The following is a 22,474-nucleotide window of genomic DNA, read 5'->3' as shown; positions in this document are numbered from 1 at the left end:
AACACAGTGGAGTCCTCTAGCCCTTCATCTCCAGAGGGAAGGCAGTTTCCCTAAGGATTAATCATTCAATCTCTAAGCAGCTCTTGAATGTCTTCATTCTCTATACTGTCCACCCAGAAACTTCAAAGTATCCCAAGCAATTAAGGTAAAGCCTGTGGTCAGATATTTCATATGATATGTTTGTATACAGAGTTTATACATATATGAAAAAAGGACAAGCTTTTCTCCTCCGCACTGTCCAATTTTCTACCTAACAGAAGATTTTGATCTTGGTTCTTTCCTCATATAGTTTACAATTAATAGAGTCTATTAGCTGTTAGGCAAATGTCTCAACATTGTTTTTCAAAAGTTACCATAAAAAAAGCAAAAAAATATTTTTCATCAGACTCGAGTCATGTGCAACAACAGAAGGGCATCAATTACTTACTAATGTTTAAACCAGTCTAAAAATGCTTCATTTCTCACCATTAGAACATCTTCAGGGGTAGTAGTAAGTAGATGAATTATTTGAAACATCTGGAGGCACCTGCAATATGAAAAGTTTTAACATACTTTAGTCATCAAAAACTTCACTAAATTAATTGATTTTAGGCTAGTAGTAATTATATATTTATAAGGAACAACAGAATAGGCTTCTCAAAAATTACACTGATCTGGACAGATCATCAAATGACTGAAAATTAAATGTTACTTTTAAGTGGAAAACAATAGTTTCCCTTCTTCACCTCCACAACCCCTATCTCAAGTGCAAGTAGGAAACAGGGGGAAAAAAATCAAGAAGTCTATATTTCCAAGTCTAAAGAATATTCCAATATAGTATAATTTCACGAACAATACAAATCACTAAAATTTGTCAACAGTCTGACAGCTGGAAAAAATACTGTTTGTCAAGTTATACTCTCCATACCAGATGGCTACCTTATTCCTTTAACTACAAAAATCTGAATCCTTACATACTATTTACAATCGCAAAACAGAGAAAAAAAAAGAAATGTGTCCACAAACTCCCCCGAACTCACTCTTCTAAAGTTCTTTTCTTTCCTTTGTCAATCATAGTCATCTGGTCGTGGATTTTAAGATCTGGTTTCTTGGCTATTAATTTCTTTATGGTATTGGAACTAATGGATCCATTCAAGTGGGCATGAAGTTCCTAAAATAAGAGAATACAATCAGTAAAAATCTTCTCAAGTCCACGAGAGTCACAGCATTGTAGCAGGTGCTTGATGTTGGTAGACTGCGCTAGGCAAACGGCCTAACAGATGCAGCTATATAACTTTTAAAATGTACAAAGTTTACAAATTCTATGTATAAAATTTATTTCTCTTTTTATGAAAAGAAACAACACAGAAGTCATTATACTTAGCAACACTCCAGAATTTTGGGGTTGAATTCTTACCACTTTAGGTAATTTTGAGTAAAAGGCTGTCTTCCGTGGCTGTTCTTCTGCCTCCATCATCATTTAGCAGAATAGCAAGGTCTTTCCCCAGCCACTTATTCTCAGCATGAATACTAAAAGTAGTTCAGTCAGTAAGTTTGGTGGCCTTGAATTTCCTTCAGACTGCTTTATTTCCACCCGTTTTGATAAGATTAACAGTATACGTAGTTCTGGGCTCAGTTTCACCTATGTAAACAAATGTGGACATGTTTAGATGTTGACGCAAAAGCAAAGAAACAGGTTCTGTTAATTTATTCCTCTAAAGACAAAAGCTCTCCAAAGCTATTAATAATTTAAGTGAGCCAACAACCTGAATTAGAAATAAGAAGTCTTCAAGCTGATAAGAGGGAAATTAAAATCTGAAATTTAGTAGGGTGTTTAGGATTAAGGATTACTCGCTCAGTCGTGTTCAACTCTCTGTGACCCCATGGACTGTACCCGCCAGGTTCCTCTGTCCATGGGACTCTCCAGCCAAGAATACTGGAGTGGGTTGCCACTTCCTTCCAGGGGACCTTCCCGACCCAGGAAGATTTATACCTTTACAAATAGGGTATATACTTTTACCTATTAGCACTTTCTACAAAACTATCTCTAAAACTAGAAATTTATAAGATCTACTTTGGGTTCAAACGTTCGCATTTTCAAACTGTTTAAAATATATAAAGTAAGAATAGAGGCAACGGAATCAGATGGACCTAGGATAATCCTTGTACCAGTTCTGCCCTTTAGTAGGTGTGTGGCCCTGAGTCACTTCTTTTTTTTTTTTTCCTGAGTCACTTTTAACTCCAGGCTTCAGTTTCCTTAACTGTAGAAACGGGATTAAAAAATGGGATAAAAATTCAATAAAAATGCAGAGTAGATGAATCTAGAGCCTGTTACACAGAGTGAAGTCAGTCAGAAAGAGAAGAACAAACATCATGTATTAATGCATATATACGGAATCCAGAAACACAGTACTGATGAACCTATTTACACTGAAGAAATGGAGACACAGATGTAGAGAAAGACCTTGTGGACACAGCTGGGGAAAGGAGAGGCTAGGAGAAGCTGAGAAAGTAGCACTGCCATATATACACTTCAGTTCAGTTCAGTTGCTCTGTCGTGTCTGACTCTTCGCGACCCCATGGAGCACAGCACGCCAGGCCTCCCTGTCCATCAGCAACTCCCAGAGTTGACTCAAACTCACCTCCATTGAGTCAGTGATGCCATCCAACCATCTCATCCTCTGTCGTCCCCTTCTCCCGCCTTTAATCTTTCCCAGCATCAGGGTCTTTTCAAATGAGTCAGCTCTTCACATCAGGTGGCCAAAGATTTGGAGTTTCAGCTTCAACATCAGTCCTTCCAATGAACACTCAGGATATATACACTACCATGTGTGAAATAGAGAACCAGCAGGAAGCTGCTCCATAACACAGGGAGCCCAGCCTGGCGCTCTGTGAAGACCTCAAGGGACTAGGATGGTGTTGGGGGAGGGAGGCTCAAGAGGAGAGGAGATATATATACAATTATGACAGATTCACAGTGATGTAAGTCTGAGACCGCCACAACGTTGTAAAGTAATTATCCTTCAAAAAATAAAAAAAGAAAGCAAGCAGAGTAGCTGTGAGGATGAATAAAGTAACTTAAACTCACCTCCTCTATCCTCCTGGAGAACCCAGTGAGCATGTCTAAGTCAGCAGTTTATCACACTGTATCTACATCACTGATTTGTCTGTCTCCCTCACCAGAACTATATAAACTTCCTAAAAACAGGGACTATGGCTTATACGACCTCCCCAGCACCTGATAGGGGATATGGTGAGTGCGTGCATGCTCAGTCATGTCTGACTCTTTGCGACCCCATGTTCTGCAGCCCGCCAGGCTCCTCTGTCCATGGGATTTTTCAGGCAGGAATACTGAAGAAGGTTGTCATTTCCTCCTTGAGGGGATCTTCCCGATCCAGGGATCAAACCTGTGTCTCCTATATCATCGGCATTGGCAGGTGGATTCTTTGCCAGTGCCATCACCTGGGACGCTCCAGGGATAGAGTAGGATAATTAAATAGTTTTAAAATCCCACTGCTAAGTTTCTTCAGTCGTGTCTGACTGTGCGACCCCACAGACGGCAGACCACCAGGCTCCACCGTCGCTGGGATTCTCCAAGCAAGAACACTGGAGTGGGTTGCCATTTCCTTCTCCAATGCATGAAAGTGAAAAGTGAAAGTGAAGTCACTGAGTAGCGTCCAACTCTCAGGGACCCCATGGACTGCAGCCTACCAGGCTCCTCCATCCATGGGATTTTCCAGGCAAGAGTACTGGAGTGGGGTGCCATTGCCTTCTCTGAAAAATCCCACTAGGGGATTATTAAAAACAGAAAGGGAATTTTAAGGAGTTTGGGAGACTGTTGTAAGCTAAAGACCACTCAACAAAAGAATCCAGTAACCTGCTAACAATCTACCTTGAAGGAAGACTAGGGGCATTCAAGTGCCAGACACACTCAAGCCAGAGACCCTGACAGTTATAAACACAAGACCATAGATCTGGGGTCTGAATCTTGTTATACAAAGTCAGGCAGTTAATAGTCCTTGGAGAACAGCATTTCTGCACACAGCCAAGACAGAAACATAGGTGAAAGGAGAAACGAACCAGGTGAGAGGAGACATTACACTGAAACCTGAGCTGTATTACCATATTTTAGTATATGTCACCACCCTTCTGCTAATACACATATGATTTAAATAGCACCATGACAGTCCCATTTAGACCATAGAAAACCAAAGGAGAAACTAATGATGTAAGTCTTGACATCTGCCCATGAATGAGGAAGAAGGTGGTCCTGGAGCAGAGCCTTTTCATCCGCCCATTTGCATTTCTCACAAGTGTGAGAAATACACTCATTTTTTGCCTGCCACTCTGCCTCTCGCTGAAATCTTTCTGCAATGAGACAAAAGGACCTGAGCGTCAGTAAATCCTAACACCAGGTAAGCACAGCTTACCTGGATCACTACCATATGATCCAGCAATTCCACTAGTGGGCATATACCCTGAGAAAATCACAATGTAGACATTCCTTGCGGTCCAGTGGTTCAGAATCCATTTGTACTAATATTTTATCAAATTAGAGCACAGCCAGAATCAGATCTTCTCTTTTCCCAGGGAATTTTTTTCCTCCCCACCCTCTGTCCTTGCCCCCCAAAGGGAACTCAGAATAAAAACACTCGCTACTATTTGTTAAGCACTCAGTATGAGCCAGATGTTCTGCTAAATGTCTTAATTGGCAGCTGTACTTAATTCTCATTAAATCTATGAGATATTACTGTCCCATTTTACAGAAAAATATACAGATTTTTAAAAAATAACCTGAGGGGGGAAAATAACTGGAGGGAATTCTCTGTGCTTTCACTGCAAGGGCATGGGTTCAATCCCTGGCCAGGGAACTAAGATTCCAGGAGACACCTGCAGTGCAGCTGAAACACACACACACCAGAAAACAACTGTGAGGTACCCAATTCACAAATTCTGCTCCATTCTCTTTCTTCTTAAATCACTTTTTTTGATATGTTCTTTACCAAAAATATAGTATTTCTAATATATCATGCACATTGATTAACTTGTCATATAAAAATTTATTTCTACAGTGCTATACATTTTGTCCAAAGTCCAACATTCCTCTTTTTTTCTCTCTCTCAGTCAACCCTGAGACACTTCACATAATCCACTCATTTTAGAAATGAACATCTCAAAGCCCAGCAAACTCAGGGAAGTCCTTCTCCCATTTCCTTCAGGGGCAATTTTAAACTCCTCAAGAGCTCCGCTAGACCCAGCTGCCTCACACTCAACTTTACAACTCAGTCACTAGCTTTACAGAGACAACAAAAGCCTTTATGCATGAATTTCCTGTATTTCTCTCTGCTCTCCCTCCCACTTAATCTTATCTGTATCTATACCCCTTCTTCCTCCATGAGTCAGAGAAAGAGGATTCAGTCTCCTGTTCCCAAGACTAATCTATGCCCAATATTCTTATCTATTCCAAGTCATTATTTCACTAGTTAATCTTCTCACTTTTCTGCAAGTCAACCTCTCTCCACTTGCTAATTTCTCCTAGGGAACCACCACGCAACTACAGTACTTGCTTCCATCTTAAAAAAAAAAAAAAAAAAAAAAAAAACTTTCCATTATCCCCCATTCTTCTTTACTGACCCATCTCTTCTTTCCTTCCGAGCTACACTCCTTGAGCTGCCTCCATCTACTTATCTCCCATTCACCGAAACATGGATTCTGCCCTTACGGTTTCACAGAAATTGCTCTCCCTAAAGTCACTAAGTCTCACACGCTAGTAAAGCAATGCTCAAAATTCTCCAAGCCAGGCTTCAACAATACGTGAACCGTGAACTTCCAGATGTTCAAGCTGGTTTTAGAAAAGGCAGAGGAACCAGAGATCAAATTGCCAACATCCGCTGGATCATGGAAAAAGCAAGAGAGTTCCAGAAAAACATCTATTTCTGCTTTGTTGACTATGCCAAAGCCTTTGACTGTGTGGATCACAATGAACTGTGGAAAATTCTGAAAGAGATGTGAATACCAGACCACCTGACCTGCCTCTTGAGAAACCTGTATGCAGGTCAGGAAGCAACAGTTAGAACTGGACATGGAACAACAGACTGGTTCCAAATAGGAAAAGGAGTATGTCAAGGCTGTATATTGTCACCCTGCTTATTTAACTTATATGCAGAGTACATCATGAGAAACGCTGGGCTGGATGAAGCACAAGCTGGAATCAAGATTGCTGGGAGAGATATCAATAACCTCAGATATGCAGATGACACAATCCTTATGGCAGAAAGTGAAGAAGAACTAAAGAGTCTCTTGATGAAAGAGAAAGAGGAGAGTGAAAAAGTTAGCTTAAAGCTCAACATTCAGAAAACGAAGATCATGGCATCCAGTCCCATCACTTCATGGGAAATAGATGGGGAAACAGTGGAAACAGTGTCAGACTTTATTTTTTGGGGCTCCAAAATCACTGCGGACGGTGACTGCAGCCATGGAATTAAGACGCTTACTTCTTGGGAGAAAAGTTATGACCAACCTAGACAGCATATTAAAAAGCAGAGATGTTACTTTGCCAACAAAGGTCCGTCTAGTCATAGCTATGGTTTTTCCAGTAGTCATGTATGGATGTGAGAGTTGGACTGTGAAGAAAGCTGAGCGCCGAAGAATTGATGCTTTTGAACTATGGTGTTGGAGAAGACTCTTGAGAGTCCCTTGGACTGCAAGGAGATCCAACCAGTCCATCCTAAAGAAAATCAATCCTGAATATTCATTGGAAGGACTGATGCTGAAGCTGAAACTCCAGTACTTTGGCCACTTGATGGGAAGGGCTGACTCATCTGAAAAGACCCTGATGCTGGGAAAGATTGAAGGTGGGAGGAGAAGGGGACGACAGAGGATGAGATGGCTGGATGGCATCACTGACTCCAAGGACATGAATCTGAGTCAACTCTGGGAGTTGCTGATGGGCAGGGAGGCCTGGCGTGCTGCAGTCCATGAGGTCGCAAAGAGTCGGACACTGAGCGACTGAACTGAAGTGAAAGTCACTAAGAGCTCTTAAACACCAAATCTAAATGACACAGTTCCAGTATCTGAATCAGCTGGACTCCAAAACTCATGCCCTTCACCATTATGCCATACTGCTTCAAGGTAACCATACTTAAGAATCATCCTGATTTCCTTCTCCATCTAGGCTCCCACAGTCACCAAATCCGAATTAATAAGTTACAAATCCCCCAAGTATCCTTGCAAGTGATTTCCTACTGGTCATGACTCCCAAACACTCAAAGTAGAAATTTGATGATTCTTTTAAACTGCCAAGACTCAGAAAGAATAATCACCTCTCTTCTGTGATTCCCTCTTCTGCAGACATATTCAATTCAATCCAAGAAGACAGAACTTTGCACGTGGAGGGGAGTATCACTTTACAGCTGAGAAACAGAGGCTGAATGGTTTACTTACTGTAAGCTTAGCACAGAGCCTGGGATACAAGGGAATCAACATTATACATTTGTGGGGAAACATTGACTGAGTGAATCACAACTTCTGTAAAGGTTTCTTCATTTTGTACCTGGCCTCACTGACTTGTTTTCAGACATAAATGGGATCTCTTCGTAAGTATTCGTAGTTAGCATCCAAGGAAAGACCGTTCCTTCTCCTTGCCCCCTAAAATTAGTGGTCCTAATCCTGTTTTGTCCCTACCAGACACTCAATGCAGGCGCTGCAGTCCAAGGAGTTCTGGGTTGTCAGTCCCCACAGACTCACCTCTGAAAGATTTTTGTCAACAGCTGAGTCAGCTTATGAAAACTTAAGATAAATTTTCGTTTCAGCCAGGAAGGCTTGTAGAAAAGTGACAATCCGCGCTTCCCCGACAGAGTCCACGTGTCCACAAAAAGCCGCAGCCGTCAGTCCTCCCGCGAAACCTCGGTCATAGAAAATCAAAGAAATGTCAATCACAGCCGACTGTCAACGCCAGCTGCAGCTTACTCAAACCTGATTGGCGAGGCGCGCCCTTCCCGGAAGTGACGCCCGCCTATCCGAGGAAGAGATGTAACGACGCGTAGTTTCCCACCCCCTCCCGCCCCGCCCAGTACCGAGTCCGGGAGCTGTACTTGAGGGTACAGGATACTACGGGACCGGAGGGCAGCTCACCACCCCGACGGACCGCCGCTCCTGACTCCCCGACCATGGGCTCGCGCAACCGCGAACGTCGGGCTGAGGCAGTGCAGAGCACCAACGACAGCAGCGCGCTCAGCAAGAGCTCCCTGGCCGCGCGCGGGTACGTGCACGACGCCTTCGCTGCCTTGCTGGTTCCGGGGACGGCGCGCCGCGCGCCGCTCATCCACCGCGGCTACTACGTGCGCGCACGCGCCGTGCGGCACTGCGTGCGCGCCTTCGTAGAGCAGACGTGCGCGGCCCCCGGCACCCCTCGCTCGCAGATTCTGTCGTTGGGCGCCGGGTCAGACTCACTGTATTTTCGCCTCAAAACTGCTGGCCGCCTGGCCGGGGCTGCTGTCTGGGAGGTGGATTTTCCGGACGTGGCCGAGGGCAAAGCGCAGAGGATTCGAGATACGCCGGATCTGTGCGCGTTAACCGGGCCTTTCCAGAGCGGAGGCCCCGGGTCCACGCTGTGCTTTGAGAGCTCGGACTACCGCATCCTGGGCCTGGACCTGCGGCAGTTGCAGCAGCTGGACCAGGCCCTTGCCGCCGCGGGTCTTGACGCGGCCGCCCCGACTCTGCTCCTGGCTGAGGCCGTGCTCACCTACCTCGAGCCAGATGATGCCGCGGCCCTCATCTCCTGGGCCGCCCAGCGGTTTTCTAATGCCATTTTCGTCGTCTACGAGCAGATGAGGCCTCAGGACGCCTTTGGCGAGTTCATGCAGCAACATTTTCGGCACCTGAATTCTCCCCTTCATGGCTTGGACCGCTTTCCCGACGCGGAGGCCCAGCAGCAGCGCTTCCTTCAGGCCGGCTGGACTGCCTGTCGCGCCATGGACCTGAATGAATTCTATCGCTGCTTTCTCCCAGCAGAAGAACGCCGACGCATGGAAAATCTTGAACCTTTTGATGAGTTTGAGGAGTGGCATCTGAAGTGTGCCCACTATTTTATTCTAGCCGCTTCTCGGGGAGACAGCCTGTCCCAGACTCTCGTGTTTCCACCCTCAGAGACGTTTCCTCGGATAGATCCTGCTTCCCCTTCAGGAGTCTTCCCTGCCAGTGTAGTCACTGGGGACACCCAGGGCCTGGGCCTTAAGAGATATGGCCACGCCTCTGTCCTTTTGAGCCCAGGCGTTATTCTCAGTGCAGGAGGATTTGGAGAGCAGGAGGGGCGACATTGCCGAGTGAGCAAGTTTCACATGCTGTTAAGATACAGTGACTTTGAATGGAAAGGCAACCAGATAGGCAGTTGGGGAACTGAAGCTCAATGGGATGGACGCCTTTATCACACCATGACAAGACTTTCAGATACTCAGGTTCTGGTTCTAGGAGGGAGACTGTCCCCAGTAACTCCAGCCTTGGGGATACTCCAACTTTCTTATGAAAATGAGGATAATAGCGCTGAGGACCCAAATGTAACAGTCACGAAGTTCGGTCCAGAAGATTCTACCTTGTCACGTTGGCGCCATTCAACAACAGAAGTGTCCTGTGAGAATCAGAAATATTTGTTTGTGTATGGGGGCCGCAGTGTGACAGAACCTGTACTAAGTGACTGGCATTTCCTCCATGTGGGGAAAATGACTTGGGTTAGGATCCCAGTGGAGGGAGAAGGACCTGAAGGTCGGCATTCCCACAGTGCCTGCAGCTGGCAAGGGGGAGCCCTCATTGCTGGAGGTCTGGGTGCTTCTGAGGAGCCACTGAGCTCTGTAGTCTTTCTGAAACCAATCACTAGTGGATTCCTCTGGGAATCCATAGCCATCCAGCCTCCCATTACCCCAAGGTACTCCCACACAGCTCATGTAGTCAATGGGAAGCTTTTGTTGGTTGGAGGCGTCTGGATTCATTCCTCTGCAGTTCCTGGAGTGACAGTTATTGATTTGTCTACAGGATTGAGCTTTGAGTATCAGATTGACACAACATGTGTGCCATGGCCATTAATGTTACACAATCATACCAGCATCCTCTTCCCTGAAGAGCAACAGCTCCTGCTCCTTGGAGGTGGTGGGAACTGCTTTTCCTTCGGCACCTACTTCAACCCCCATACAGTGGCATTAGACCTTTCTCCTTTAAGTGCTAGACAGTAAAGACTGACAGTTAAAGACTGGACTTCCTATATATTCAGGACCCACTAGAATGGACGATGAAGCTTTCCAAAATAGGATTTGACTCTGGCTTTGGACGGTACCACTCCCCCTTCCCACTCCTTTATTTGTTTTTGGTTTTTTCTTAGCACTGCTATTCAGTGCAGAAAGTGGAGCAAAAAAAATTTTTTTTAACACACCAAAATTCCAAGAGATAGTAGAAAAATAGAGTGGTCATATAGTCCTAGAGTCGAATTTGGGGGCCTTTGGGTCCCCATATCTTAATTTCTTGGTGGTCTTCCCACTTTCTAATCTGAGTTTACCCAATTATAGAGTTACAATGACCTTTCGCCTAAGTAAAGTGAAAAATTTCCCACTCCCAGGCTTTGTGATTTTAGATGGGACCTTGGAAAAAGTTTCACACAGATCCTTGCTAAGAACATAAGGCTGAATATAGGTGAAGGGGCATGGTTTTGACCTCATTCTTCATGTACAAAACCTGAAATGAACCCAGTTGCAGTTTGATTAAAGCACTGTACCACTTAGCTCAGCAGAGAGCTTCATCTAGCTTTAATAAGACATTTATATGACTTTATTGAGACACATGCATTTGTTCAATTTTTTTTTGCCACTAGTTCCATACTTATTTATATTTATAAATGATAATAAAACGGTTTATTTCTCAGTTTGTACATGGGTATGAAAATGATTTGCTCCATATCTATGCTTCACTATGTTCTGTGCCCCAGGAGGTCAACCTTTACGAACTGCATCAATGAGTTTTCTTGTTCTCTGGTTCCTGGAGAGTTCCATCAGTCAGAAGTACCAGAGAAGGATGGTTCGACAGGAAGAGTGAGGGTATTCCCAGTGTTTCCCCTCCCAGGCTGTAAGTTGGCAGCAGCTGCATTCTTCAGTCAAAAGCCACAGCCATAAGTTGACTTGGCATCCCTCCAAAGAATTCAGCATCTTTGTTGCATTAACCACATCCTAAGTGTCCAATAGCCACATGTGACTAATTGCTATAGAATTAGACTGCAGATGTAGAACATTTCCATCACTGCAGAAAGATCTGGACTCCACTGAGATACTTCACCATTTTGACTTGGTTTACCTAACCCTGCTCATCCCTTTTTAATTAGTATCTTCATTAAACTCTCCTCAATTACCTCCTTTAGATGAACCATTTTTCTGGTGAGCCTTCTGAGATCCGTAGAACATCTTAGGTATTCATTCTTAAAACTTGAGCCTTAGTTTGTCATCAAAATTGTGTATACCTTGTGAATTCATGTCTCAAAAATACCACTTCAGTATTTCTTGTTTGTCTTCAATCTTTGAAATCTTAATAATTTAACTTGAGATTCTACAAGTACTATCAATGTTAACATCTTGATGGACTTAGTATGACCTACAATCCTTTTCCCCTAAATATTTATATTAACAACTTCATATATAAAGTAATCTATGAGAACCAACTAGCAAACACAAGCCTAGTGCACAGAGAGGGCATTGTCGGCTCTGTTACATGAAGGCTCTCAGGAGAAGACAAGCTGAAGAAAGTGTTATCTTCTAACTTCAGCTTCCCTGAGACTGCAAGAGCCCTTTCAGGGGAAGTTATTAGTGAGTCCTGAGAAACAAAGGGCTTACCATGGCTAGGCATCTGACAAGGCTGTCGGTGGACTGGGTACTAGTGTTAATAACTTGGCAGGACTGTGACCAGAAAGGGAAAAGGCTGCTGTGTATTTACTATTTCTAAGTTCGCCACAAGCCTACCTCCAGCTTTCAGAAGCAGGTCAAAGCAGAACATTGATGAAATTGTTCTCAGCTATGTAGCAGTTAGTACCAGAATTTGAAACTAGAAATAACGCCAAAGTCCCAGAAATGCCTTCCATTATGCTGCCTTTTAGATGGTACCAATCAACCATCATTATTATCATCACTTTTGAGCAATACAGAGCTCTGGGGGAGCGGGGAGTGTTGGAATGGGGGGATGTCAGGAAAACATGGCTGTGTGCCAGACCAAAATTACCAGTGATGCCTAGTCCCTCAAGCGCTGCCCAGTATGGCGCATTATGAGTAATTGGGCTTGTTCTCCCCAGAGGAATTATCCACATTTTCTGTGTGATTATCAGATTAAGCATGCCCTCCACCTCTGACCCTATACATGCATCATACTCAGTTAAGGACTTACTCATTTCTCAAGCTCTAGTCATTAGAACACTTAAGAGTTTTGTCAGTAATATTAATTCTGTGTCTTTGGAGCAGCACTCAGTAGTGCTGGGTCCTAGTTTCCTAAGAGAAATCTGCAGTAGTTAGAGATGTGGGTCAGATTAAGAACTGAAGTTGTGGACTGTACTTTTTGCTTCTCCACTTCACCTTTGAATATTTAAAATTCTGGTATGGAGACACTGGGGTAATTACGAGAGTTAGTAAATGTCCTTTTCCTCATTTAATGATTGCTTCTTTTTAGACCAGAAAAACTAGTTAAAGGAGGAAGGGAATTTCTTATTTTGCATCTCTGCTCTGTCAGGGTCTCAAAAACACTGTACATACTAGTGAGGATATGAAATGAGGTTAAGAACAACTCTTGTAAGAAATGTTCCTCAAAGGCCAGGACTGTCACTTACGTGTTTTCTAGATTTTGCCACGGAATGTCCATTTTTCATCATTCTGCAGATTTAAACCTCCTTATTGGTGTTAGGAAGCTGACATGTAAGAGACGTGTTCCAATGCCCAGGCACTGCATGTCCTTCTCTTTCAGTGATCTCAGACCTTGAAGTCTTGCTTTATTCCATATTCATGTTGTGATCCTAAATTCACCCTCAAACAACTCATACCTACTCTAGGACCCATCCTACTAGATATCTTCTGGAAAATACTCCTGTATGTGAGCCCCAGATGTAATCAATCACTGTCTTCCTGTAAGAGAGGAGCCTGTGCTCTTTGGACAGTATAGTGATTAAGAGAAGAACTAGTTACAGGTAAGTTCTTAATCACAGGGACCATCCAATGATGTCCAGTGTGACATTAAAACTAAGTAAGCTTTTTGACTGCAGTGATGAAGAAAGGGCTATAAAATAGCATTAGACTGGCAAGTTCAGTTCAGTTGCTCAGTTGTGTCCGACTCTTTGTGACCCCATGGACTGCAGCATGCCAGGCCTCCCTGTCTATCACCAACTCCCGGAGTTTACTCAAACTCATGTCCATTGAGTCGGTGATGCCATCCAACCATCTCATCTTCTGTTGTCCCCTTCTCCTCCCACCTTCAATCTTTCCCAGCATCAGGGTCTTTTCCAATGAGTCAGTTCTTTGCATCAGGTGGCCAAAGTATTGGAGTTTCAGCTTCAGCATCAGTCCTTCCAATGAATATTCAGGACTAATTTCCTTTAGGATGGAATGGTTGGATCTCTTTGCAGTCCAAGAGACTCTCAAGAGTCTTCTCCAACACCACAGTTCAAAAGCATCAATTCTTTGGTGCTCAGCTTTCCTTATAGTCCAATTCTCACATCCATACATGACTACTGGAAAAACCATAGCTTTGACTAGACAGACCTTTGTTGGTAAAGTAATGTCTCTGCTTTTTAATATGCTGTCTAGGATGTTCATAGCTTTTCTTCCAAGGAGCAAGCGTCTTTTAATTTCGTGGCTGCAGTCACCATCTGCAGTGATTTTGGAGGTTATTTATGACCTTGCTAATCATATTTGGATTTGATGTTTAAAGAGAGAAAAAGAATATATAGAGCAGAAATTATGAAAATTATAATCAGCTTTAGGGTAGGCTGAGATTTCCTTGGATGTCAATAATTATGTACACAAACAAGTTCTATCATTCCATGGTTTAGTTAAAAGACTTCTCACTTATCTTTCTTGGACAATGATCTTAAGTACCTGGTCCTAAAGTGGGAATTCTTTGACAAAGAGAAAGAATTATGTCTATTTCACTTCTCTATCTCCAACATAGTAGATACTCAATAAATACTTGTTGGTCCAATCTGACACTCGTATTTGAATAAATTTTATAAATTTATTGAATATTACCATTGTGCCTACCATGTACAAGCAGATGTCAGAATTCCTTTAATCACCATGTGTTGTTCGAAGGCATTCAAGTTTTAAACACCCTCTGTTTAAAATTCATCTGCCTTGACCTGGGTAATGGTAGTAGACTTCCTTGTGTTACTCCTAGATTTGCAGAATACTCTTGAAACTTCTTGACTAAGTTTCCAGCTGATCTTCATCCCTTTTTGCTCAACAATGGACCATGGTAATCTTATTCATTGGAAATGAAATGAGCTCACTTTGCCAAAAGGCTAATCTGAGGGAGTAGGAATGTGCAATTAAATACGCTTGGGAGCACATAAACACAGGATCTTCCTAGGATGTGCTGATGCTTCACTGGGCATGACTTGGTGTGGAACTCTCTAAGTAAGTTTAATAGAGGGAGAGGAAAGACCTTGCCCTAATATTTATGTGAAAAGTCATTTGTCACCTAATTGGAAGACTAAGATGGAGAAATAAATTGTAATAATAATGATTTTTAGGATATTACACTACATACAGCTTTTCTCATGCCCTAGTCTTTGTCCATATTTTTAGGATTTTCCAATGAAAAGAGCCTCAATCTCTGATTCACATTTAAACTTGCTATCTCAGGAAAGTCCCTTTGACTGCAAGGAGATCAAACCAGTCAACTGTAAAGGAAATCAGTCCTGAATATTTATCGGAAGGACTGATGCTGAAGCTGAAACTCCAATACTTTGGCCACCTGATGCAAAGAACTGACTCACTGGAAAAGACCCTGATGCTGGGAAAGATTGAAGGCAGAAGGAGAAGGGGATGACAGAGGATGAGACGGTTGGATGGCATCACTGACTTGACGGACATGAGTTTGAGTAAGCTCCAGGAATTGGTGATGGACAGGGAAGCCTGGCATGCTGCAGTCCCACAGGGTCGCAAAGAGTCGGACACAACCGCGTGACTGAATTAAACTGAACTGGATCTCAGGAAAAGTTAGCAAAACTGTTATCTCTTATTCCTGGATACATCAGCAACCTAGGGAGGAAAAACTTTGCCATCACTTTCCCCACTGTCTTGCTTTTTTCTGATTTTCATTTTTTTTCTATTAATATTTATTATACCTATGATGTAATTCTTCCATTAGCTGCTTTTTCATACAGCTAGAATCTGACACTGTGTACCCCACAAACTGCACCCACCGCCATATCTTCTCTGTCTATTGACATCCCAGTTATAAAGAAGGCCTACCTGGGTCCCAAAGACAGAACTCTGGCACACGCTTCCATTCTGCCACTTACAGGGCTCTTACTGTTCAGACTCTTGGTGCTGCCTCTTTTAGCTTCCTCTCAACCTCACTATCCCAACTTTGTTCATGCAGCTGCTACGTGGCTCAAGGCTTGTCTTTGGAAAGCATTCCCTGGCTCTAATCCCCCCACCCTTTCAGGCTGGAATGTGCTACCTTTCTATATTGCCATAGCACCATGTAACTGTCATCTATATTGTGTTTTTCTAATGTTAATACAGGTTAAATTATTTATCTATATATTTTTGGCTGCGCTGGGTCTTAGCTGCTGCACACAGGCTTTCTCTGGTTGCGAGGAGCAGGGGCTGCTCTCTAGTTGCAGTGCACAGGTTTCTCACTGTGGAGGCTCCTCTTGCTGCAGAACACGGACTCGAGGCATATGGGCTTCAGTAGTTGCGATGCGCTGGCTTAGTTGCTCTGCAGCATGTGGAATCCTCCTGGAGAAAGGATTGAACCTGTGTCCCCTGCATGGGCAGGCGGATTCTCTACCGCTGGACTGCCAGGGAAGTCCCATATTTTGTTATAATTTGTTTTCTCATCTGTCTTCTCAGTAGGTATTACCCCTACCCTAGTTCCTTAAGGGTAGGAACAGTATCTTATTCACCGTTGTATTCCTAGCACCTGGCATCAGCACTGGAATTGGACAGGGATCTCTCATCGTCAGGGTTTAATGTTTTGGAGCCAAAACATTAGATTTCTCATATCTTTTTTTTTTGGCTGTACTAGGTCTTCATCATGGTGCACAGGCTTCTCTTCCTGTAGGGCACAGGCTCCAGAGCTTGGGCTTAGTTGCCTTGCAGCATATGGGATCTTAGTTGCCTGACCAGGGATCAAACCACTGTCTGCCTCCTGCATTGGAAGGCGAACTCTTAACCACTGGACCACCAGGGAAGTCCAAGCTTATACCTTAGCACTAGTGAAAATTAATACAATGACACCCTAAATGCAAGCCTGTGATGCAAGCCTGTTCTTTTGGTCATACATGCAGAGAGAATCAGCCAGAACCGTTAGAACATAGCTGTGATTATAAATAATATGCTTTTGGGAACCTCTCTCTTAGTCCTGCTACTTCCCCTATCTTCCACGCAGACATCCAGTGGGTAGTGACAGAGATAAGTAACCACAGACAGTGAATTTTTTTCTTATTTTGGTAGAAGACAATCATATTAGCTGCATCTTAACTATGAAGAAGATTTACCCCATAATGACTTGAACCTGAAACTCATCCTCTATCCCAGTTTCCTTTGATTTTTTTCATTTTGGGTAAGACTTGCCTGTGGCCACTTTTGGTTTGAGCTGATGACCTAGACTCACACCAGTTTCAATTCAACTAGAACACAGCATCGAAGTTTCTATATCTTGTTATGTGTTAGCCAACAGGTCATTTAAAAAACGCTTATTGTTAATGATTTTTAAAAAACCTTATTTACAAAACAGAATCACAGACAGAGAAAACAAACTTATGGTTACCAAACGGGAGTGTGGAGGAGGGATAAATTAGAAGTTTGGGATTAGGAGATACACACTGCTGCTGCTGCTAAGTCACTTCAGTTGTGTCTGACTCTTTGTGACCCTATGGACTGTAGCCCACCAGGCTCCTCTGTCAATAGGATTCTCCAGGCAAGGATCCTGGAGTGGGCTGCCATTTCCTTCTTCAGATACACACTACTATACATAAAATAGATAACTGAATCACTTTGCTATACATAAAGTGAAACTAACACAACATTGTAAATCAACTATACTCTAAAATAATAATTAAATTAAAAACTGGAATAAACAACAAGGTCCTTTTGTACATAGCACAGGGAACTATATTCAATATCCTGTAATAAACCATAATGGAAAAGAATACAAAAAAATAACATGCATATACATGTATAACAATCACTTTGCTGTACACCAGAAACTAACACAACGCTGTAAATCAACTATACTTCCATTTTTTAAAAGGTTATAGATTTAAAAAAAAATACTCTTATTGTTGCTATTTATTGTACATATGCTTATTATGGAAATATTTTAAAAAGCAAGATCTGCTACATTTATTTACTAGGACTTTCTAAACATGCTGGAGTCACATTGCATGCTTTTCTGTAAGTTCTGAATACAAATTTTCATAACCACAAAGAAAGCTAACTTCGGGGGCATAGAATCAAGTGATGGATAGGTCTTGTGCATGGCTCTTGTTCAGCTGGTGTCTGCATGACAGTTCCTCAGATGATGAATGTCCTCTCTGATGGCTGAGAGCCTTCTCCTGCTATATCTGGTGAGAATCACTTCAGGTCCCTTGCTGCTAAGTCACTTGAGTCGTGACCAACTCTGTATGACCGCATAGAGGGCAGCCCACCAGGCTCCCCCGTCCCTGGGATTCTCCAGGCAAGAACACTGGAGTGGGTTGCCATTAGGTTACTAAGACTGTGAAACTAAGGTATATGGTATTATTCATGTTGCTTTTTACAAGATGAGAAATATGGTCTATAAAATCAGCTCTCAGGAGACCTGAGGAAGAGAATGCGCAGGTGAAAAAGCAAAGTGCTCTTGCCCAAGGCAGAAGAGAGACAAAATATAAACCTGAGGAGCACAGCAAATGTGCATTCATTGGCAGCTTGAATTAATGTCCTCTCATCCTGAACCAGGAAAAGACAGGGAAATCTGGAAGCAGGATAAAATAAGACACCAGTATCAGATGGCCAATATATCTACTACTGTGGAAAGAATCCCTTAAAAGAAATGGAGTCGCCCTCATAGTCAACAAAAGAGTCCAAAATGCAGTACTTGGTGGCAATTTAAAAAATAACAGAAGGATCTCTGTTCTTTTCCAAGGCAAACCATTCAGCATCACAGTAATCCAAGTCTATTCCCCAACTTATAATGCTGAAGAAGCTGAAGTTGAATGATTCTATGAAGACCTACAAGACCTTCTAGAACTAACACCAAAATAAAGATGTCCTTTTCACCACAGGGGACTGGAATGCAAAAGTAAGAAGGCAAGAGATACCTGGAATAACAAGCAAGTTTGGCCTTGGAGTACAAAACGAACCTGGGCAAAATCTAACGGAGTTTTGCCAAGAGAATGCACTGGTCATAGAAAACACTGTCTTCCAACAACACAACAGATGACTCTACACATGGATGTCACCAGATGTCAGTACTGAAATCAGATAGATTATATTCTTTGTAGCCGAAGATGGAGAAGCTCTATACAGTCAGCAAAAACAAGACCTGGAGCTGACTGTGGCTCAGATAACCAGTTCCTTATTGCAAAACTCCAACTTAAATTGAAGAAAGTAGGGAAAACCACTAGGCCATTCAGTTATGACCTAAATCAAACCCCTTATGATTATACAGTAGAGATGATGAATAGATTCAAGGGACTAGATCTGGTAGACAGAGTGCCTGAAGAACTACGGACAGAGGTTTATAACATTGTATAGGGGATGATGATGAAAGCCATCCCCAAGAAAAAGAAATGCAAGAAGAAAAGTGGTTGTCTGAGAGGGCCTTACAAATATCTGAGAAAAGAAGAGAAGTGAAAGGCAAAGGAAAGAGAAAGATATACCCAACTGAATGCAGACTTCCAGAGAATAGCAGGGAGTAATAGGACTGGTTTCAAATAGGAAAAGGTTTCAAATAGGAAAAAGAGTACGTCAAGGCTGTATATTGTCACCCTGTTTATTTAACTTATATGCAGAGTACATCATGAGAAACACTGGACTGGAAGATACCGGGGACCAGCCCCGGTTGGATCCAGGGTATCTGAAGTGTGGATGTTGTGGCAAGAGAGATAGAGAGATAAGGAAAGAATTTTGCAGTTAAGAAAATAGAGGAGAGAAAGAGGCTGATATTCCTTGGTTTACATAGAAAGCCAATAAAGTCCCAAGACAAGGGACTTACGCCATTCACGTAGGCCATAGGCGCCCGCTTGAATAGCGGAGGGTGCCCCACCTTGGGCTCCCTCTTGTGTGGGTCTTAGAAGCCCGGGAAGAGAAGTGAACATGGAAGACCCCTGCGCCCCAAGGGATCAGCCTAAAAAAGAGAGTAAGAGAGAAAAAAGAAAGAAAGAATTGACACGGGGGAACCAGGCTTTCATGGAACTGGTCTGTCACTTTATTTTTCAGGGAAGCTTTTATGCTTTGGGTTGTACATAGAGATAAATGTAAGAAACAGAGTCATGCAGGGTCAGCAGCTCTGACTCTTATCAAGACCAGGCTTTCTTTCTGCATACCTATCTGCATGCATAGGTCTTAGGTGATTTACATCATCTTCTGGCCAGGAGGCCTGTTAGCATTTTATGACCCTTTTCTGATAACGGTCCATCAACCAGAAAACTTATTTGCCCTAAAAGTGTTGTTCTTTCCAAAGTCTGGTGCCACTCTCAGAAAGCACTAAATAAAGTTACATTCTTACATAGCAAGGATATAATGATTTATAACAAAGAAAGAGGAGTACAGTGATTTATAACAAAGAGAAAATTCATTAACTCAAAAGTCTAGTATTGCCAACATCAAAACTACTACATTCCTTTTTCTAAATCCCAATTACATTGATGAATATCCTCCCAGGTGCCTAAAAGATAAAGGATATGGAGGCCTGGCAGCAATCATTAACTCAACAATGAAACCCTTCACCAATATAATTCTTAGCTCTTTAAAAGGCTCTATATCTTTAAGGTATTTTAAGCTTCCTGTGCCTCTCGCAGTTGGGAGGCTGTGAACAATCACATGCGTAGTTGTAAAAGTCCCGGTAAACCTGTCAGGCAAGTTAGAGAGGCATCAGAGGGGTTTGAGCTGAAACACTCCTTATACATGCAGGAGACTATTAACTGGAGCTCTAAGTTAACTTTTTCCAGAGAAAGGTGGCCAGGAATAGCCCCCTGTTAATGTCAGAGGAGTTGGTGAAAGTCATAAAATAGTAAGACAGACAGATTCTGGTTTTAGGGTAGATGCTCAAGCAGGTCCAGGGGGTCCCTCGAGTCCTGACTCGTCTTTGCCTGTCAGGCCTCTTCCTCATGACCTTTGTCATGGGTGGGATCTCCCATACTGGCTCCTGGCAGGAAGAAACACAAGCTGGACTCAAGATTGCCGGGAGAAATATCAATAACCTCAGACAGGCAGATGACACCACCCTTATGGCAGAAAGTGAAGAGGAACTAAAAAGCCTCTTGATGAAAGTGAAAGAGGAGAGTGAAAAAGCTGGCTTAAAGATCAACATTCAGAAAACGAAGATCATGGCATCTGGTCCCATCACTTCATAGGAAATAGACGGGGAAACAGTGGAAACAGTGTCAGACTTTATTTTGGGGGGGCTCCAAAATCACTGCGGATGGTAACTGCAGCCATGAAATTAAAAGATGCTTACTCCTTGGAAGAAAAGTTATGACCAATCTAGATAGTATATTCAAAAGCAGAGACATTACTTTGCTGACTAAGGTCCGTCTAGTCAAGGCTATGGTTTTTCCTGTGGTCATGTATGGATGTGAGAGTTGGACTGTGAAGAAGGCTGAGCGCCGAAGAATTGATGCTTTTGAACTATGGTGTTGGAGAAGACTCTTGAGAGTCCCTTGGACTGCAAGGAGATCCAACCAGTCCATTCTGAAGGAGATCAGCCCTGGGATTTCTTTGGAAGGAATGATGCTAAAGCTGAAACTCCAGTACTTTGGCCACCTCATGTGAAGAGTTGACTCATTGGAAAAGACTTTGATGCTGGGAGGGATTGGGGGCAGGAGGAGAAGGGGACGACAGAGGATGAAATGGCTGGATGGCATCACTGATTCAATGGACGTGAGTCTGAGTGAACTCCGGGAGATGGTGATGGACAGGGAGGCCTGGCGTGCTGTGATTCATGGGGTCGCAAAGAGTCAGACACGACCGAGCGACTGAACTGAACTGAACTGAATAGGAAAGGCTTCCTAAATGAACAATACAAAGAAATAGAGGAAAACAATGGAATGGGAAAGACTAGAGATCTATTCAAGAAAATTGGAGTTACTGAGGGAACATTTCATACAAAGATAGGCACAATAAATGACAAAAATGGCTAGGACCTAAAAGAAGTAGAAGAGATTAAGAAAAGGTGCCAAGAATACACAGAAGAACTGTACGAAAAAGCTCTTAATGACCCACAATGATGTTAACCATGTTAACCACGTGGTTAAACACAATGATGTGGTCACTCACCTAGAGCCAGACATCCTAGAGTATGAAGTCAAGTGGGCCTTAGGAAGCATTACTAAGAACAAAGTTAATGGAGATGATGGAATTCAATTTGAGCTGTTTAAAATCTTAAAAAATGATGTGGTTAAAGTGCTGCACTCTTTATGCCAGCAAATGTGGAAAACTCAGCAGTGGCCACAGGACTGGAAAAGGTCAGTTTTCATTCCAATCCCAAAGAAAAGCAATGCCAAAGAATGTTCAAATTACTGTACAAATGCACTCATTTCACATGCCATCAAGATATTGCTCAAAATCCTTCAAGCTAGGCTTCACCAGTATGTGAACTGAGAACTTCCAGATGTACAAACTGGATGGAGAAAAGGCAGAAGAGCCAGAGAACAAATTGCCAACATCTGCTGGATTATAGAAAAAGCAAGAGAATTCCCAAAAAACATCTTCTGCTTCATTGACTATGACTGTGCTAAAGCCTTTGACTGTGTGGATCACAACAAACTGTGGAACATTCTTAAAGAGATGGGAATACCAAATGACCTTACCTGTCTCCTGAGAAACCTATATGCAGGACAAGAAGCAATAGTTAGAACTGGACATGGAACAATAGACTGGTTTAAAATTGAGAAAGGAGTATGTCAAGGCTGTATATTGTCACTCTGCTTATATATGCAGAGTACATTGTACAAAATGCTGGGTTGGATGACTCACAAGCTGGAATCAAGATGGCTGGGAGAAATATCAACAAACTCAGATATGCAGATGATACCACTTCAATGGCAGAAAGTGAA

At 42.8% G+C, this 22,474-nt stretch overlaps 2 protein-coding genes across 4 annotated transcripts in view; one reads left to right on the top strand and one right to left on the bottom strand.

Moving 5' to 3' along the window:
- ADAL (adenosine deaminase like) overlaps positions 1-7,788 on the bottom strand; it is a 33,411-nt gene extending 25,623 nt beyond the window's left edge. For 2 of the 3 annotated variants that reach the window (XM_052660171.1, XM_052660170.1), the window contains exons 1-4: positions 7,726-7,788; positions 1,397-1,621; positions 1,020-1,150; positions 466-526 (exon numbers count right to left, since the gene is read on the bottom strand). In XM_052660171.1, coding sequence (XP_052516131.1) covers positions 466-526; positions 1,020-1,150; positions 1,397-1,459 — 255 coding nt within the window. In that variant the 5' untranslated portion in view covers positions 1,460-1,621; positions 7,726-7,788. Of the gene's footprint in view, positions 1-465; positions 527-1,019; positions 1,151-1,396; positions 1,622-2,621; positions 2,729-7,725 lie in introns of those variants that run through there. The other variant, XM_052660174.1, reaches the window with a different exon arrangement.
- Positions 7,789-8,147: 359 nt separating this feature from the next.
- On the top strand, positions 8,148-10,370 carry LCMT2 (leucine carboxyl methyltransferase 2). The gene has a single exon (XM_052660053.1). The coding sequence runs from the start codon at positions 8,148-8,150 to the stop codon at positions 10,200-10,202; it is 2,055 nt and encodes a 684-aa protein (XP_052516013.1). The 3' UTR covers positions 10,203-10,370.
- Positions 10,371-22,474: the final 12,104 nt, after the last annotated feature.

Source organism: Budorcas taxicolor, chromosome 21, assembly GCF_023091745.1.
Source record: "Budorcas taxicolor isolate Tak-1 chromosome 21, Takin1.1, whole genome shotgun sequence".
Taxonomy (NCBI): domain Eukaryota; kingdom Metazoa; phylum Chordata; class Mammalia; order Artiodactyla; family Bovidae; genus Budorcas; species Budorcas taxicolor.
This window is presented reverse-complemented; position numbering and strand designations above follow the sequence as displayed.

Excerpts from the sequence above, each read along its gene's own strand:
- LCMT2 (XM_052660053.1), top strand. The coding sequence starts at position 8,148 with ATGGGCTCGCGCAACCGCGAACGTCGGGCTGAGGCAGTGCAGAGCACC.